Source organism: Lichenostomus cassidix, chromosome Z, assembly GCF_008360975.1.
Source record: "Lichenostomus cassidix isolate B80296 chromosome Z, HeHo_3.0, whole genome shotgun sequence".
Taxonomy (NCBI): Eukaryota; Metazoa; Chordata; class Aves; order Passeriformes; family Meliphagidae; genus Lichenostomus; species Lichenostomus cassidix.
In genome coordinates, this window is record NC_139511.1 from 22,141,320 (window position 1) to 22,159,875 (window position 18,556).

At 37.9% G+C, this 18,556-nt stretch overlaps 1 protein-coding gene across 1 annotated transcript in view; it reads left to right on the top strand.

The window, feature by feature from the left end:
* Positions 1–18,057, top strand: part of PGGT1B (protein geranylgeranyltransferase type I subunit beta) — a 37,220-nt gene extending 19,163 nt beyond the window's left edge. The window contains 7 exon segments of the mRNA XM_085043251.1: positions 180–331; positions 1,785–1,917; positions 7,544–7,589; positions 9,224–9,408; positions 9,602–9,710; positions 13,461–13,595; positions 13,598–18,057. Of these exon segments, the coding sequence (XP_084899377.1) occupies positions 180–331; positions 1,785–1,917; positions 7,544–7,589; positions 9,224–9,408; positions 9,602–9,710; positions 13,461–13,595; positions 13,598–13,641 (804 nt within the window). The 3' untranslated portion in view covers positions 13,642–18,057.
* The last annotated feature ends 499 nt before the right edge of the window (positions 18,058–18,556 follow it).

An 18,556-nucleotide genomic window follows, 5' to 3' on the forward strand; every position in this document is an offset into this window, starting at 1 on the left:
GAGGAAAGTTGAGCAGAGTTTGATGAGGAAAGCTGAGCAGGATGCCTTCAGTTTAACCATAATGAGTGAAGGGAAAGTAATTTGTTTACCTCTTAACTAAAAAAAAAAAAAAAAAAGCTTTGCTGTAGTATAAGGTCTTGTGGTGTTTCAATATTTTTATCTTTTTCCTCTTTTTCTAGGGTCCAGGTATATCGCATCCCTATGATAGTGGGCACATAGCAATGACTTACACAGGACTATCATGTCTGGTTATTCTTGGAGATGATTTAAGTCGAGTAAATAAAGATGCCATACTGGCAGGACTGAGAGCTCTCCAGCTGGAGGATGGAAGGTAAAAGATATTTGATACTCTGCAACTCTCACAACCCACATGTGGAATGACACATAAAAACCACATTTTTTATAAAAGCAGTAGCTACAACCTTTTTGTTCTATTGGAAAATTGGTTGGTAATTGTATCAGTCACAAAATGTACGCCAGTACGATTGCTGGCTGCTGGCTTCTTGCAAATATTTAACTCATCAGAGGATACTAGCTGGCTCTTTGAACCAAGTGGAGGCTTGCCAAGCAGCAAATCATAGAAGAAACAATTAAAGGTTTAGTTAGCGTCACGGGTAATTCAACCTTTTACCTATTTTTGTATATCATAGAATTATTTAGGTTGAAAAGGACCCTTGTGATCATGAAGTCCAACTGTTAACCCGGCACTGCCAAGTCCAGCACTAAACCATGTCCTTAAGCACCACATCTACATGTTTTTTAAATATCTCCAGGGATGGTAACTCCACCATTTCCCTGGGCAGCCTGTTCCAGTGCTAGACTGCCCTACTGTTGAAGAAACTTTTCCTAATATCTAGTCTAAACCTCCCCTGGTGCAACTTGAGGCCATTTCCTCTGTCCTGATTGGGAGAGGAGACCAACCCCTACCTTTCCACAGCCTCCTTTCAGGTAGCTGTAGAGAGTATTCTTTTCTCCAGGCTGAACACTCCAAGCTCCCTAAGCTGCTCCCCATCAGACCTGTGCTCCAAGCCCTTCCTCAGCTCCATTGCTCTTCTCTGGACACACTCCAGCACCTCAGTGTCTTTCCTGTTGTGAGGGGCCCAAAGCTGAACACAAGGGCTCAAGGTGTGGCCTCACCAGTGTTCACTACAGGGGGATAGTCACTGCCCTGATCCTGCTGGCCACTTTCTGGTACAAGCATTCAAACTAGGGCATCCATCATTATCTTAGAAGCCTCTGAGATTTTGCTAAAATAACCCAGAGACAGTAATTTTAAAATGTTTGATGAGATTGTAACAATAAGAAATAAAAAACTGATTCACCATTTGTGTTAGAAATTATAGTATTGACAGTTACCTTTATACATGGGAAAGTGATCCTGAAGTTGCACTAAGGAAAGAAAGTGTTGTGAGCTATTAGGATTCCTAGGAAGTCAAAGAATTCTGCCTAAAAGAGTAAATGGTAAAATGGTAAGTCATGTATCTATATATAGTGTAATAGATGAAAGTCTGTAAGCATAAATATATTGGAAAAAATAAACACCAATGTCATTATGTTGCTGGAAATAGTCTCTCAGGCCCCTAAATGTTAATAGTTCTATTCGTTTTCTTTGGCTTAGAATCACATCTTCTAAAAAGAAAGTCTGGTGTAGGTTTGGGTTATATTTATGAGACTACCATAAATTAATCTTTAAAGGAAACACTGTGCAACTCCTCAAACTGCTTTTCATATTTTCTGCTGTAAACAAGCAACACAGTGTCTAGAGACAGAAATGTTTCTTTCAGTTTCTGTGCAGTGCTGGAAGGAAGTGAGAATGATATGAGGTTTGTGTACTGTGCTTCCTGTATCTGCTACATGCTCGATAACTGGTCAGGCATGGATATGAAGAAAGCAATAGACTACATTAGAAGAAGTATGGTGAGTGTTTGCAAAATGTTATTTCTTTCTATGTTTTAAGGCTTACAGCTTTTTTCTTAACTATGGTTAAAAAAATCTCTGTCCAAACTGAAGTATTACAGTAATTTCTTCATTTTTTTCTACCTACTCTAGCGATTTGAAAATTGCGAAGTACTTTGGTTTTTTGCCTTTGTATTTTCATTAAAATGTGTGTACTAGCAAGATAATTTTATTTGGTGTGTTTGTTTACTGCAAGTTAAATTTAAAATTCTCTAAATTTAAAGAAATTAAAAAATTGAAAGCAATCTTTTGAAAATTGTGGCATGATGTTTGTGTAACTTTAAAAAAGTGCGTACAGCACTGTATCAATAAAATCCTCACATTTCACTGAGCTGTGGTTCTGGTTTTTAAAAGATACATAGATTCAAAAAAAAGTAATTATTGACATCAGTTCATGCTTAAATATTTCCAGACATGCACTTCATTATTTTTCTATTAGATTCTTGGAATTAAGAAAAATATTCATGAGTATATACACATTTTTTTTCTGTCTCTGTCCAAATGTCTTCATATTTGGTTGGAGTAAAGGAGCTTTCAGATTTTTTTCGTGTTGTTTAATTAGTTTAATTGAACTTAACACTTTCCAACATTGAAATACAATTTTTTAAAGAAGCTGAACAAGCTTGAAAATTGCAGTTCCCTGACTGTGAGTAAACATTGAGTAAACTCTTGTGGTCCACAAAGAAGACTCAAATTTATGATGACACACAACTTCTGTTGTAAATGAGTATTTTCAGTAGCTGCTGCCAGCAGCAAGATTTTAAAATTTATGTGAGAAACAAGTGTGAAAAAAGACTTTAAAATCTCCTGCTTCAGACCAAATTGGTTTTTATTTGTTGTTTATTTTTAAAGGAGGCACTTCTATGCCTATGTATTTCTTACTGTACATCTCAAGAAGCTTTCTGGCACACTGCACAGTCCTGGACAGACTGAGGTGATCAAGGCCAAGGCTCAATCATACAAGGATATGGATCTGCTGTCTGTTCACACCCTAGTAGCACCTTTTATCCTCTTTTTCCCTTTGTTGTCCCTCACTTGTTCTTCCACAGTTTGCTTTGATATAATCCCTTTCTTACCATTGATCTTTTCCCTATCCATCCCATAATAAGTTATGCACACCCCTGCATTCCCCAGAAAACAGTCCATAGTAAGGGAGTTTTCTATACAATCCTGGAATTTTCCTCCCGTGCATCCCAAGAGACCTTGGTAGCTCACCTTAGTTAGCATGGGATCTCAGGATGAGAATATCCCTGCTGAATCCTCTCAGTGGGTTTCACCCAAGGGCAGTGATTTATTCATTCTCCTTTCACAGTTTGAGGGAGGAGCATAGGCAGAGTGCTTGCTTTTACTGATTAGGTCGGGAGGATTCTTCCTCCTCTGATCTTTTCTGGACCTTTGTGTTTACTGAGAGCAGCCTTTAGTTAGATAGCTTACCGAGATACAGTAGGAGAATCAAATATTACAAAAGGGTAGAAAACAAAACCTAAGAGCAAAATCCACGTTGTTGTTGTCTGTTAGTTAACCTTGTGAACATTTGAGTGCAGTTTTGGTCTCAAAGGAAATGGGGGAACTAGGAAGGGGACAAAGAAAGTTGAGTTGAACTGTGAAAGGTACAAACCAGCTTGTGTAGAAGGAACATTTAATATACTAGGAGTCTTTATTCTGGAAATGAGCTTGTTAAGTGGAGAGTGACAGAAGTATGTAAAGTAACAAATAGCACTGAAAAAATGAAGGGAGCAAGAGCACCTATTTCTAAGACAGAACTAGAGAGCATCAGATGAGGCCATTAATGGAGCAGGCAAGTGGAGATTTCTTTGAAGTTTAGAGCTTTGAAATGGTACTGGAGAGCACCATTACTGTGTAGAGTGCTCTCAAACCAAATTTATGCTTTGCTTCCAAAGCTTAGCATTAATCCCTGTACCTGCAAATTCCAGTCATTATGTTCCTATTGGAAAAATTTATTCCACTTTAAAAAAAATGAGTAATTGAAGCTTGAGCAGAGCAAGACTTCTTGGAAATCTAATCTCATACACTCTTCTCGTACTAATACTTCAGTTCACCAGTAAAGTAAAGCTGGAGCCTTGGCATGGTCAAAGTCCAGAAGGCACTGTGGCTTATCACAAAGATTGTATCTTCTCCTGACTAGCTCAGAGAGTAACTTACAGAGAGATCCTATAAGCAGTGTTTTGTAGGCAGCAATCATCCTAGCTTGTACAAATCTGCAGCAAGACATGCTGTATTTTTGTCCAGGTTTACTGTGAATTGGAAGGTTGGCTATACACTGTGTTCAGTAGGACTTCTTTAAACCACTGGTGTGCTGTGAATTCACTGCAGAGTTGGTCTGCACATGTACACTCATTCTGTTGGTGTTTTCTGGGTTTGCACTCCTTGGTCAGACAAGTATTTCTGTGAATCAACTCAATTGCAAGGTGTCTGGCAATTCTAGGAAAAGACAAAACCTTTCCATCCTGCTTGGTCATGTTTAGAGCTGCAGATGTGTTTGAAGAAGTCTCAGACATTCAGGGGCTAGCCCATTGTGAAAATAATTTCACAGCAGTGGTTGTTCCTTCGTTTCATTCATCCTTTTCCACCACTTTCCTTGAGATGTATTTCAGTTCAATGACCTATCACAGGTGTGATAGGTCATTGGACCTATCACTTCTTAAAGTGTATCTCATAAATAAATGTAATTAATGTGAAATACTGCATCCAAGAATGTTAGCTTGATTTCTCCCATTAAGAAATTGTAGATGGTGCTAAAACTAAACTGTAAAATGGAACAATTCAAAGTAAATTCTATTTGAGATTATTTCATTTGTTACTCCTTGTATAACTAACTATACAGTGAATATAGATGTAGGCTTTATAGTAAATGGTTTTTTCCTGTTTTGCTACAATGTCACCTCATTTCGGCACTTTCATTAGTTATGGAACAAAAGACATTGCACTGCTCAGTACTGAGCTGCTTTGGCAGAAAGGTGTGGTTTTGATTTACTGTTGTATGTAATTACTCATTTGCACATAGATGAACCACATGACAGTTAACAGAATTTTTTTCAGTTTTTCAAATTGGCATACATGTGAAGTGCAACTGATCTGGATTGAGAGTAACATGACTGGTTAAACACAGTAATCTTTGTAATAAGCTTGTGGATTTTTTTAGCTTATTCTTTGGAATTTGTTGCCTTTAGTGATGCAGTATAAGAATTGTGACATACAATTCAATACAGCTGAATGAGGGGGTGCATTTGTGTAGTTAGGAATGTCAGGAACAGCAGAAGATTGGAGCCTAAACAATGTTTAAACCATCAAAAAGAATTCAATCTTCATATAGAATAGATAGCCCTCATGCTGTCATTTGACTGAAAAGTGTTTATGCAATGCTGATCACAAAAATAATTCTGGGCCAGTTGTATTGTCAGTAATATAGTCAGATTCCAATCACACAATTTTTATCAGCCTAGGTTGATTCTTCTGTTTCACATTCAAAACTCAGATATATCACTAATCAAAAGACAACAGACACTAGGATGCTGAAATTTTGAATGACTTCCAGAGACTAAATAACACTGCTTTTTGCAACAGTGCTTGGGGTTTGTTTTTTTTCAAAGTATAGGTATTGCAAGAAGCTTTAAATATATCAACTGCTTTTTCTAGTATAGTCTCCTTGAAATGCAATTATATTGGTCTGTTGAGAGAATTAAGCTGGTTGTAGAACTTGTAGACTTTTGAAGTGAAGATTTTACCCAACTGGATTTACATGTTTCCTGAAGATAGTATTTAATTATGCAGTTTTCATGTTGCACTAATCCAGATCTTTTTCTGTATACAATTTCTTGAGTCTTTTCAAAAGCACAAAGAAATAAAAGTATTCCCTAGTTCTTTAGCACACACAAGTCCCCTAAGAGCAGCTGCTGTTGTAAATAAATAGGCATCAGTTAGCCAAGGGTCAGCTATTGTCTATTAGAATTTGAAGCTAATTGTACAGCCCAACATAGTAGAGTGTCTGAGATGCACGTTTAACAGCTTTTCTTCAGAGCTAATTACTTTGTCATACATAAAGCAAGCTACCTCCTCTTACAATTGCTGTTTGTAGAGTTAATTAGCTCTGCCAGCATAGCTTTGCTAATCAGCTTGCCTTTTCTTAGCAATTAATGGTTCTGTGGAGTGTGGTAGCACATTTGTATTGCATTCTCAAAAGGCAGTGCAAAAGGAAGAGTTGACATTATATGCATTAACATTCAGCAGTTCATAGAGATTACTTAAAATTAACTGCCTCAAACTTGAGAAATCAAGCTGCAGCTTGAAGTGTATGTATCAGATACTAGTCTTTTTAGTTGCTTCAACTTGCAAGAACAACTCAAAAATAGGAATACAGTTTTAATGTAGTTTCTATGTCTACTTCTGTTTCCTTTTTTCTTCTCAATGTCAGTTTTAAAGCATATGTACAAAATAGTCCTTATGTAATTTCTGAAGATAGGATAGTCCTGTAGCCATTCTTTGGTTAGGACTGTGGGAGTCATTAGCAGCTTGTCAAGGTGTCCTGTGTCTACTAGTCACTGTTTTAGAGAAAACATGAGAAATTTATGGTTAGCACTTGGAGGATGTGCAGGGAAAGATTTTTTTGCTGCTAAGCTGTCTGATCAGATATTGATCAATCATTAATTGAACAGTTGATGTAGAATATAAAGGACCTATATAATTCCAAAATTACACCTTATTGTTCCTGCTAAGCAATTGGGTATTTGTTCAGTGATAATTTATTAAATATTCTGTGAACTCTTGTAAAATAAGCATTTTCTATTTTTTTAATAACTTCATAGATGATCCTTTGTTTCTTTTCAAGTAAAAAGATAAAATGGATTTTTAGGAAAGAAAGATTTTTATTCTTCATATACATCTCTTCCTAGATTGCTCATGACTATAATGCTCATGCCTGTTATAATATTCTTGATGCTTTCTCAGACTTGAGTTTCTCCTTTTGTTGCACTTAACAGAGTGATTTTTCAGCACTATTATGGTATTTTTTAACAGCAGTATTTTACTGGCCAATTTAAGTTTATTCCAATGTATGTTACAATTTTGTTCTTGCTTTTGGTCCCCTTCCCCTCATTTTTTTTAAAGCCTGATATACTTTCTCCTTACTAAAGCATTCCTCAGATTTGAGTATTGTACACACAGAATTATCTTGCATTTTGCCTTTTTATATGTTCAGCTGCTCTTGGATTAGAAACAGAGTAAATTATCTGTTTAATTTTGTCTTTTTTGATTATGTATACATTTTTTGTTTTTTATATCTGCATCACATGCTTTTTGCTTTTTGTCAAAGATATGTTTACCCATTTTCAGGCTTCTAACATGTCACAACTAAAATTAATTCCATGAAAGTCATAAAAACTGTCTGCATTGAAACAGGGCTGGATTGTTAACTGTTTTGTGCCAAGAACTTTGGGAGGTTTAGAATTTAATCAGCTTAAATGGTGGCTATGATCTGATGATAATTTTGCTAGTAAACTAAGAAATTGCAATGTCTGTCAAAGTGATGTGGTTCTAAAGTAATTGATTTGTGGGATTTTTTTTTCTTCAGTCTTATGATAATGGCCTGGCACAGGGAGCTGGACTGGAATCTCATGGTAAGAATGTTAAAGTGTTCTACACCTTTCAGACTGTTATTGAAAATGCTGTGGGAGGTGCAGGGCATACCATACCTTTCCTTCTTTTCTGATTTTTAAGTGAGGAGGAACAAATCCAAAACATGCATCCAAATATCACTTCTTCCTTTAGATCTAGCTTAATATATGAACAGATGGGCTCTTTATATATCAGCTCTATTAATCTTACCTCATGAGTGTTTTATTAAAAGGCGTGGCTGTAGTTCTGAGCTGTTACTGACAGAGCAAACTTTTTCCACACATGCGATCATCACTGAGGATTTTATCTGCAAGAGATTTTGTGCAATGCACCCAATCATTTCCAATTTCAACTGCTTTAATGCAACCTAGAAGCATTTCCTCTGATAGATCACAGCATCTGTTGTGGGCTCAAATCTTGAAGAAACAGTTAATTTTTGTAGAGATAGAAGATGTAGATAGGAATCCCCAAGAGACTGCTATTTTTAAGCAGTTTCTATGCCATGAAGTAGCAGTCTGCTTCTGACAGAGGAGCTCTTGATTTCTATGTGACTGATACTGAACCTTGTGCTGTAGTCTGTTTGACACTATGGTGATTGGTCAACGGTTGGGCTTGATGATGTAGGAGATCTTCTCCAACCTAAATGATTCCATGATGCTATCAAATGTTTGCTGTCCTTATCCTTAGTACTGAGCTTTGATAGGTTTTTGTCTACTTTCTTCCTGCTAATCAATAAAGCTGAAAAAATTTAAATTATTCCCCTAGGTATTGAAACAATTGGTTAACTAACTTTCTGTAGAATGTTAACTATAACAAGTAACAGTACTTCAGTCTTTTCCTGCTGCATTTCAGCATCAGAATGAAAATAACCTTACAGCTCCTTGGGTCTTTCAGCACCAGGATAATGTAAGGAGCTTTAGGGCCCAAGTTATCTGTCAGCAGGTTGCTTGTGGTCTTTCCCAGGCTCTAATTTTATGGTATCAGGCAGTAGATTAAAAATCAATTTTGATGAGCTTTAAAAAGTGATGGCTGGGCTACATGAGTTTGTGTTTTAATTTACCGTGCAGCTTCCTTGAGAACAAAAAATTCCTTAGAAGCACAATTTGTATATATTGTAACCATGAGAGTCCAGGAGTCTTTTCACTGTATTAACTGTCCTTTTTTAATTTAATTTTTTTTCCCCCTTCTGCTCACCAGACACTTCTGTCTCTTTATATCCTCTGGGGGATTGTGTCTGAGACTGGCTTTGGCATCTCTGCTTCAGTCTGACTGCTGGCATCCCAATAGCTTTCTTTTTTAAGTTACAAATGAAATGTTTCTATTGCAATGCCATTTACTTATTTCTGGGCTGCTGTGTAATGTAAATTGCACAGCATGAGAGAAAAATCAGCTTTAAGAAAATGAGCTGATTTATTTGTGCAAGAGCTACGTTGAGGGGTCTTTTTCCCCCTTTGACATACTTGCTCAAGTAGAGTGTTCTTATTTATTTGGATTTTAGACTTGAAATTAACTTCTTCATACTTTTAAAAGTCTGTTGATTTAATTGCTGATAGCTTAGTTGAGTTCTGACAGATCATACAGGCTTCAGTGAAAATCTGGGTACCAAAGCACTGCAAACTCTGCTCTCTCTTCACAGGTGGCTCTACATTTTGTGGTATTGCATCGCTGTGTTTGATGGGCAAATTGGAGGAAGTTTTTTCAGAAAAAGAACTGAACAGAATAAGAAGATGGTGTATAATGAGACAACAGAATGGCTACCATGGACGACCCAACAAACCTGTAGACACTTGCTATTCCTTTTGGGTGGGAGCAACATTGAAGGTAGTGTACAGAACAGCTGTAGAGATAGTTTTGATGACTATAAATGTATTTCATCTTGCAAAAAAGGCAGGAAATGGAGGTTTACCAGATTAGTGCCATTTGTGCTGTCACTGCTTATCTCAAAAATAGGCACTATTAGTTAAAAATACACTAAGACTTCATATATCACCGTTATGCTCTAATTTCTTTTCAGCTCTTGAACATATTCCAATATACAAATTTTGAGAAAAACCGAAATTACATCCTGTCAACTCAAGATCGCCTTGTTGGTGGATTTGCCAAGTGGCCAGATAGCCATCCAGGTAAAATAACTTTTCAAAATTACAGTGACTGTGTTCTAAGTAAGAAATACATACCAGCAGTCATATGTCTCAGAGATGTAAGCGAAATCGTACCCTTCAAAAAATAAAAGCTAAAAAACCCCTTCAAAATATAATAAGATTTTCATTTTTTAAGTGGAAAGAGGCAGACAATTTCTTTCCTTGTTCAGCCACAGAATAAGTTAGTTGTTGTTGTTTAGATTACTGTTGAAAGAATATCACTGTCTATTTAGTATGTCTTTAACTGTTCCTTTTAAAGGGAATATTGTATTGTGGGTATCTTTGTAAATTGATTAATATATCAAAACATTTGTTTCTTTAGTAAAGTGATCATTTGAGCTTATTCAGAAGTCATTGATACATGTAAAACAGTCAAAGTTTACATAGTTATATACAATGATTTATAGATTGTGGTTATGTGAGTACATCTGAATGTGAATTATTATGTTTTTGGAAGTGGAGAATTTGAAGTAGTGAAAAAAACTAGAAAGGATGCTAAAGTATTTTAATTTTAAAAGTTGGTAGAATTCAGTTAAGGTATTGTAAACCTGTGAAAACAAAACTTGTGCCAGTAGTGTTGCCCGTGACATTTTGTACAGGGAATGTAAACAGTCTGTAACTGACCAAATAAGATAAAAATTTAGTCATAATAAAGGAAGAGTCTGTTCAGAATCTGTGCCCTGATTTTTAATCCCTTCATAATTTAATTTTGAACAACACTTGAGAATTTTTCAAGGTGAACCCACACTGAAGATACAGTCTTTGTGATAGATTTGCTTCTGCAACTTCCCTGAAATCCAGTTTAGGATTCCTGAGGAATTTAGTTGTATTTATTTTGCTTTAAATAGATTAATCAGTATCATTTGGAGGGGTTTTTTTTTTTTGTTTATCTTAATGAAACATTTACCTTGTGAGTTAGAGAAGTCTGTTTCAAACACCCGCCATGTGTGAAGTGCCTTAACCTGCCTTGAATTTAATTTCCTTTTATGGCAAGTTTACCTGCTTTGTTGACCAAGGAAAGCCAGTTGATGTGATCTAAGGCTTTCAATACTGTCCCTCCCTGGGTCCTTCTGGACAAACTGTCCAGCACACAGCTGGATAAACACATCATGTGCAGGGTGAGCAACTGGATCACAGGTCAGGCACAAAGGGTTATGGTGAATGGGGTGACATCACACTGGTGACTGTCACTGGTGGGGTTCCACAGGGCTCCATCCTCAGCCCTGTGCTCTTCATCTTCAGAAATAACAACTTGGGACTGGGAGGGATACTAAGTTCACAAACGACACTAAATTGGGAGTAGCTGTTGACTCCCTTGAGTGCAGAGAAGTCTTGCAGAGAGACCTGGAGAAATGAGAGAGATAGGCAGTCACCAACAGTATGAAATTTAACAAGGGCAAGTACCTGATGTATGCACAGACTGGGAAACAAGATTCTGGAGAGCAGTGTTCCTGAAAGGGAGCTGTGTGTTCTGGTTGATGACAAGATGAGCATGAGTCAGCGGTGCCCTGGCAGCCAGGAGGGTCACTCATGTCCTGGGGTGCATCAGGCACATCATGGCCAGCTGGGCAAGGGAGAGGATTGTCCTGCTCTGCTCTGCACTGGGGCAGCCTCACCTCCAGTGCTGGGGGCAGTTTTGGGTGCCACAACACAGAAAAGACATTGAGCTGTTAGAGAATGTCCAAACGAGGCCATGAGGATGGTGAAGGGCCATCTGAAGCCTTGTGAGGAGTAGCTGAGGTCACTTGGTCGTTCAGCCTGGAGAAGAGGAGACTGAGGGGAGACCTCACTGCAGTAACAACTTCCCTGTGAGGGGAAGAGGAGGGGCAGACACTGATCTCTTCTCTGTGGTGACAGTGACAGGACACAAGGGAATGGCCTGAAGTTGTGTCAGGGGAGGTTTAAGTTGGATATTAGAAAAAGGTTTTCCATCCAGAGGTTGGTTGGGCACTGGAACAGGCTCTCCAGCGAGGTGGTTGCAGCACCAAACCAGAGGGAATTCAAAAAATGTTTGGATAATACTCTCAGGCACGTTGTGTGACTCTTGGGGTGTCCTGTGCAGAGCCACGAGTCAGACTTTGATTGTCTTTGTGGGGTCCTTACAACTCAGGGTATTCTATGACTCTGTCTTTTAGCATAGTTGTGACTGAGATAAGATTTGAGAAAGGCAAGACAAATAATTGTTTTTCTTTGATGTGTGTGTACACATGTGTGTATTTTCCAGGCTTATTTTAGCATTTTTTCTTCAGCCTGATGGTGACATAAGTCTGTGTTCACATTTTGAAGGAGAAGGGTAAAAGTTAGTGTAATTCTGATATGAAGACTATAAATGCAACATTGCAAAGTTGTTTCTGAGGAGTTGTGTTTCCATTGTTACACAGCTGAGCTTCCTGCAAGCTTAGTCTCGTATCTGAAAGGCAAGCTGTCTTTTGATTGTTTTATGTCAACCCAATAAAGACTTCCAAGACTTAGAATTAGATTTGAACTTCTGTAGCTCCTACTTTGTAAAAGCTCTGTTTAAATTTGGGTAGTCAGCCTGTCTTTGCTGTACAATATTTTTAGGAAGAAGAATAGAAGAAATTGCAGAAAACAGTCAACTGCTTGTGATAATCCATGTATTACATGGATTTGCAATGTTAACAAGTAACTCTTCTCATCTGATTATTCATGGAAATACTACTTTGTAGTCTTGATTTGTTCCCATGCTAACAGACATCAAACCATTGTTGGTTCTGGAGGCTATTACCATTATTCAATACAGAAGTGATAGGACAAGAAGAAACAGCCTTAGGTTGCACCAGAGGAGGTGTAGATTGGGTATTAGGAAAAATTTCTTCACTAGAAGGGATGTGAAACATTGGAACAGGCTACTCAAGGCTGTAGTTGAGTCACCATTCTTGGAGATATGATGTGACACTTAGGGACACGGTTCAGTTCTGGTCTGGGCAATGTTAGGTTAAGGATTGGACTCTGATCTTAGAGGTCTTTTCCAGCCTAAATGGTTCTGTGATCATTTTAGTCAGGTTCTAAATTACTGACACCTCCACAGAGTGCTATGTGTTGAGATTTTGCAAGGGGCACGTGAGTTCGCATCCTCTTTCTATCGTTAGCCTGTGAGTTCTTGGGCCAATAATCTCATCCAATAGCTTTCTGCTGCCCAGAGGAGGCAGACTCAGCAAGCTGTAACCCTGATGTAAGGCAGGCATCAGGATCAGCATGGGACAGGAGAGTAGGAGTATTCTGTTTTGGTGGCAGTCATCTCTTGATCAACTGAATGAGTTTGTATCCTTGGGTAATCTCAGGAAAAAGGGAAGTTAAGAAAAGTAATGGCTTCTTTAATTTCTCTAAGTCTTGCTGTTGGAAGCTATTGGCACTAATTTTGTTGTTTCAGTGGTTAGCTGCTCATAAAGTAAACAGCCAAAAAATGCTTGCAAGAAAAAAAATTGCTTTCTGAACTGGCTCTTTTCAGATGCTTAAATTCTTTTGCTTTTTGGCTGTGGCATTCAGAAAAAATAAAGTAGGGTGCAAGTTGTTATAAAAGAAATTGGGACTTCAGTTCATGCTGGTAGCTTTGGGGAGAAATGGATTCCTTCCATCGAAACTCAAGTTTAAAACAGAGCACTTTTATTATTTGTTTTCCTTGGCTGTAATTATTTGGGGGTGTCTGAATATGGGAACACTTGGCTGTTACAGCCTGAAATAATTTTGTTTTTCCTTTTCTGTCCTTTTCAGATGCTTTACATGCCTACTTTGGGATCTGTGGTTTGTCATTAATTGGAGAACCTGGTATTTGCAAAGTTCATCCCGCCCTGAATGTAAGCACAAGAGCTTCAGATCGTCTTCACCACCTTCATCAGATCTGGAAAACACGGACTTTAAACAGTGTTCAGATGACACACATCTCTCTACATGACTGATTCAGACTTGAATTTAGTTCTGGTAGCATAATTGTAGCCCAGGGTAAAAAGCCATGTATAACCAATGTGCTCTTTTAAGTGCTGGAGTCATACAATCAGATCTGTGTTGCTGGCATCACTTTGATAGGGAGTTGCCTTCAGCAGGTTATTCTGCATTGTGAAAAGGGATATATTTTGATTATATAGAAGTTTGTCACCGCAGACCATAAATGGCTTTTCAGATGGCTTTACTTCTAAGAAATCCCTTGAGGCATTTAGATTTTATTTTTAATCTCATTTTAATTTCATTTTAATTTCATTTTAATTTTATTTTTTAAATTTGTGCATACTGTGTTAAAACATATAATGGGGAAGTATTTTCAAAATTGTTTACATATCATACAGTATAGCACAGAACGTTGGAATTCTTTATAATATTACTGTTTGACGTATTTTTGGGTAGATAATCTCCCATATTAAGTCTCAGTTAAAAGTTACCTATTATCATCAACTTTTAGATTCCATAAACTTTGTTTTAAGAAACAAATTAATTAAATACAAATAAAATTATTTTATTCCATATACTGGGCTTTCAAAGTTGTGTGGCCTTACTAAATGGATTTCATAATTTTTCTGAGTAGGCTTTACACAGATGCAGTAGTTTGTTAGCCAGATAAAGAGTTTTCATCTGAAATAGTTTCTCCATGTGAAATTCACTAAGAGTATGGCATATTGATGTCTGTCTTATAATAAGAGATATTCAACCCAGTCTTTTGGAAGCATGCCTGTGTGTGAGAGTAGCATTAGAACCTGCTTCCGAAGACAAACCTTTGCAATACATTGAAGTTGTTCAACTTAGAGTAATGATGAACATTCTCAGCTTCTTTAGTGCTTTACTAGTGCCTTACTTTGTATGCTTGAAGTGCTGTTCAGAGTTGAAGCAAGTAACTTTGCAGCTGGTGTATTTGTGGCAGGTCAGTTTGTGCATTCAGTAGACACCATGAAGTCCTTCTACTTGCCATTCATTAACAGCACTTTCTTTTTCTAAAGGTTCCAAAGACAAATGAAGACTTCTTGAAACAGATTAAGTGCGCCATTTGCCACTGCTGAGCCCAAAGAGACAGGATATAGAGCCTTTTGGTCACCAAAAGGGCTTTGGGGATAAACATGACTCCTGTTTTGCAAGGCAGGGCAAGTGAAAAGGGTAGTGTAGTTGTGCCCCAATCACATGTGTCGCAGAGATCCAGTAGATATCTTTAGGCTACCAGAACAATCCCAAGTGTCCAAACCTATAGCAGCCTTCCTACCTAAATAAGTTGTTTTTATTTCTATAGCAGATTAATTTACATGGCAGCCTTGGGAGCATCACTAGTGATAGTGATCTGCTTAGAAAAGGAGAGGAGGAGCAGGGGGGCAGTAAGATGTGTGATCTAGACATGTTGCAGTAGACACTTTACTTGGAGGAGGAGAGACTAAATAGTTGGAAAAATTAGGATGTCTGGAGGGCTCAAACCAAGAGAACTGTAGGGCTAGTACTGGAGAGGGGGAATGAGGTGCTTGCATGGGACTGGTGCAGAGTAGGAGGAATGAAAACTGGGAGATACCAAGGGTGGAGGCAAGAGAAAAGAATGTGGAGTAAGAATGGAGCCAAACTGGTGGAAAGCATTTGAGCTGCCAAGATTAAAAAGAGAGGTACTAACTCAAGGCACATGAGGGAGTTAAGGAGGGAAGGTAGAGCTTGGGAATTGGTTTTATTGCCCACATGCTGAGATACAATTCAGTCACATAAAAAGAACTAGCGAGATACCTAAAACAGAGAATCTCCCAAACAGGGGCCTCACTACAGCAATTTCTGTGGGAATCCCATTTTCCTGGAGAGGCTTAATGGGGTGTTGGTCAGCAAAGGCTGAAGTAGCTTCCCTGAGCAGAAGACTCTTACGACTCATGGAGGTCTACCTAGATGGAAACCCATTTAAAACCAGGCAAGAAAAATCTTGGCAGTAAAAATTATTCAAAATAGCACAATATTTGCTTGTAGTGACTTCAGATGTTGACCACAAGTTGACTCATGGTGGGGTAGGATGGGCTTCTGTAACACGGTGTAGTTACAATGAAAATGAGATGTAATTGTAGCTAACCATCCCCACTGCTGCTTCTCTGCCTTGTTGTTGAACCATATTTGAGTATTTTAGCATTACTACATACCCTGTTAGAGGGAATAGCTTTGAATTTAGAAGAGTTGAATAAGGTCATCTTAGTCTCTGCTGGGAAACAGTCTAAATATGTGTTCTTGCATAGCTTCATGAGGAAATATGTATTTGATTATCGTGAGGCAAATCCATACTTGCAATATCCTAAACTATGGCTCCTGTGTTGCCCTACCTGTGACCAGGTTATCATCTGTGAAAGACATCAGGGTCCCTCAGCAGAAAATAAGGGGTGAAAGCAGAAAATAAAAGTGAAATAAGTTAAAAAAGTGAAACACTAAAATAAGTAGAAAATAACAGTGAAAAATCATACTATGTGAAGAAGGGCTTAAATTCTTAAGGGAAATAATTTGGCTGTTTTATGCTTCAAAGAGCAGCTAACATTCCTGCTGTGTTTTCTGTGTCTGTAAGCTACCTTGGGTTCTTTACATGGATTTTACATTTCATGTCTCCTTGGCCCCCAGTTATTCTACAACTCTTTTTTTGTTCTTCCTAACTAAACAACAGCATCTTTTCATGCTGCATGTTGACAGCAGAGCTACCCTTTCCTAAAGGTTACACAAGGTGTATTTGTTTCTTGTTAACTCCCAAAGTTTGATGAAGGCACCAAAATATGTATGCTTTCACCCCACACTGAGTATCTAATTACTTTAATTGGTATGAAACCTTTAATCTTTTTTAAGTTGACAAAAATCTGTACTAATAACCAACTCTGCATGCGTGATTTGCCATTCTAACTGCCGCAATTGATGTCAGGCAAACAAATGATAAACATTGAATGTCCCTGTGCAGCAGACATTTGGATTCTGCATGTATTGAATTGCCTCTCTGATTTTTCTGGTTTATTGTGTGTTCTGACTAGAAAAATGTTAAATGAGAAATCAATGGACAAGAGTTTCACGGAAGTCCATAACCTAAAATTACTTTTAAAGGGGATACATCCAAATACAGATAAAACTTAAATGTGAACTGTGAACTTAAATGTAGCTAGAAAAAGCAAACCATGTGATTATTACCTACCTCTAATAATTTTGTGTTAACCACAGCTTTACATTGCTGAGACTGAACCTACATAAGAAATTAATGCATTAAATGGTTTTACAGTGTGCTTGAGGATGTAAAACCTCTTGGCTATTAGGTTGACAAATGTATCTCGATCCTATCTGAAACATTCCCAAACTATATCTGTGGCCCTAGTTTCTCTTCCAGAAAAACAGCTATAAAATGGTATGTTGAACAAATGAAGTTAAATATATTTTTTCAATAGGATCTGAGTACTGGGGATTTAAACATTGTCATTAGGGCTTTTGGAGCCTCTTGATTTGTACATAGCTGCTGGCAGATATGATAACACCATTTTGAAAGACTGCTGCTAAGTATGTTTGTATGTATGAATTTTCATTTTGAGAACTGTTTTTTCTAAATGGAACAATCATCATCACTGAAAAAAACTAGCAAGTAAATTAGGCATTGCAGAAATACGTGAAGTATGTATGCTGAAGCACATATTAAGAATACCTTGCTCCATGCTCCAATGCCCAAGGTAAAAGACAACCTGAGAGGAGCTGAAGAAGCTACATCAAATGTGCTTTCTCCATGGATGCCAGTATAAAAATTAAATACTCTGTAGAAACAGTTGTGTTCACTGAAAAATGTATTTCACCTTTGTACTGAGTGAGCTATTCAGTAAGAGGTTATCTAGTGTAGAAGGGAAGAAACAGATTTCCAAAGTTAAAGCCTTTGTGGACAGCCCATCTCCTGGCATTTTGGAGGAACCCTGGTATCAGTGTCCCTGTGGAGGTCAAAGAGATGTCAGGACAGAGAGACCCTGGGTAAGAAGATGCTATTGCTGCAAGCAAAATTTGAAATATCTCCAAAATTCATCAGTTGAATGAGATTATTGGTCTGCTTACGTTGATGCTAATTACTGTGATGGTTCTGAAAAGCTCTTCTTTTTCTGTTGCAAGAAGAGACCATTTAACAAGTTTTCCTCACTTTAGGCAACATTGAGTGTAAAAGAAGAAAGCCTCAACATCTTTATACTAAATGGTTATTAAATTACTCCACTGAGTGGCTACAGTGTGTTGTAGATGTACACTTTCGGTTCACCATTTTAAAGCTTTTGTCTTCCTGGTCTCTATTTGCCTGATTAGTTTCTGAGTTTAATAAAAATCAATGAACTGTTGGGAAACTGAGGGAAAACCCTGTAATTCCTTGTGAACTGTAGCTCTTGTCATGTCTTTTTTTCCAAGTTATATGTCCTGGGTGAGGATCTGTCTTCCTGAGGGCACAGAAAATGACAACCTCCAAAGGTTTTCAATCTAAGCCCACCAAAGGCAGCAAACCCTGACACTACTGCTTCATTTTTGAGGCACTGGAAAAGTACCTTTTTTTATATCCACGTTGTGAGGACATCATAGAATGGATTGGGTTGGAAGGGACCTTAAGAATCATCCATTCCGACATCCCTGCTATGGGCAGGGACACCTCCCACTAGGTTGCTCAGAGCCCAATCCTACCTGGATTTGAAGACTTCCAGGGATGGGGTATTCACAGCTTCCCTGGGCAAACCTGTTCCCAGTGCCTCGCCACACTCACAGTGAAGAATTTCTTCCTAATACCTAATCTAAGTCTACTCTCAGTTTTAAGCCATTCTCCCTTGTCCTGTCACCACACACCCTTGTAAAAAGTCATGCTCCAGTTTTTTTGTAGGGTCCCTTTGGGT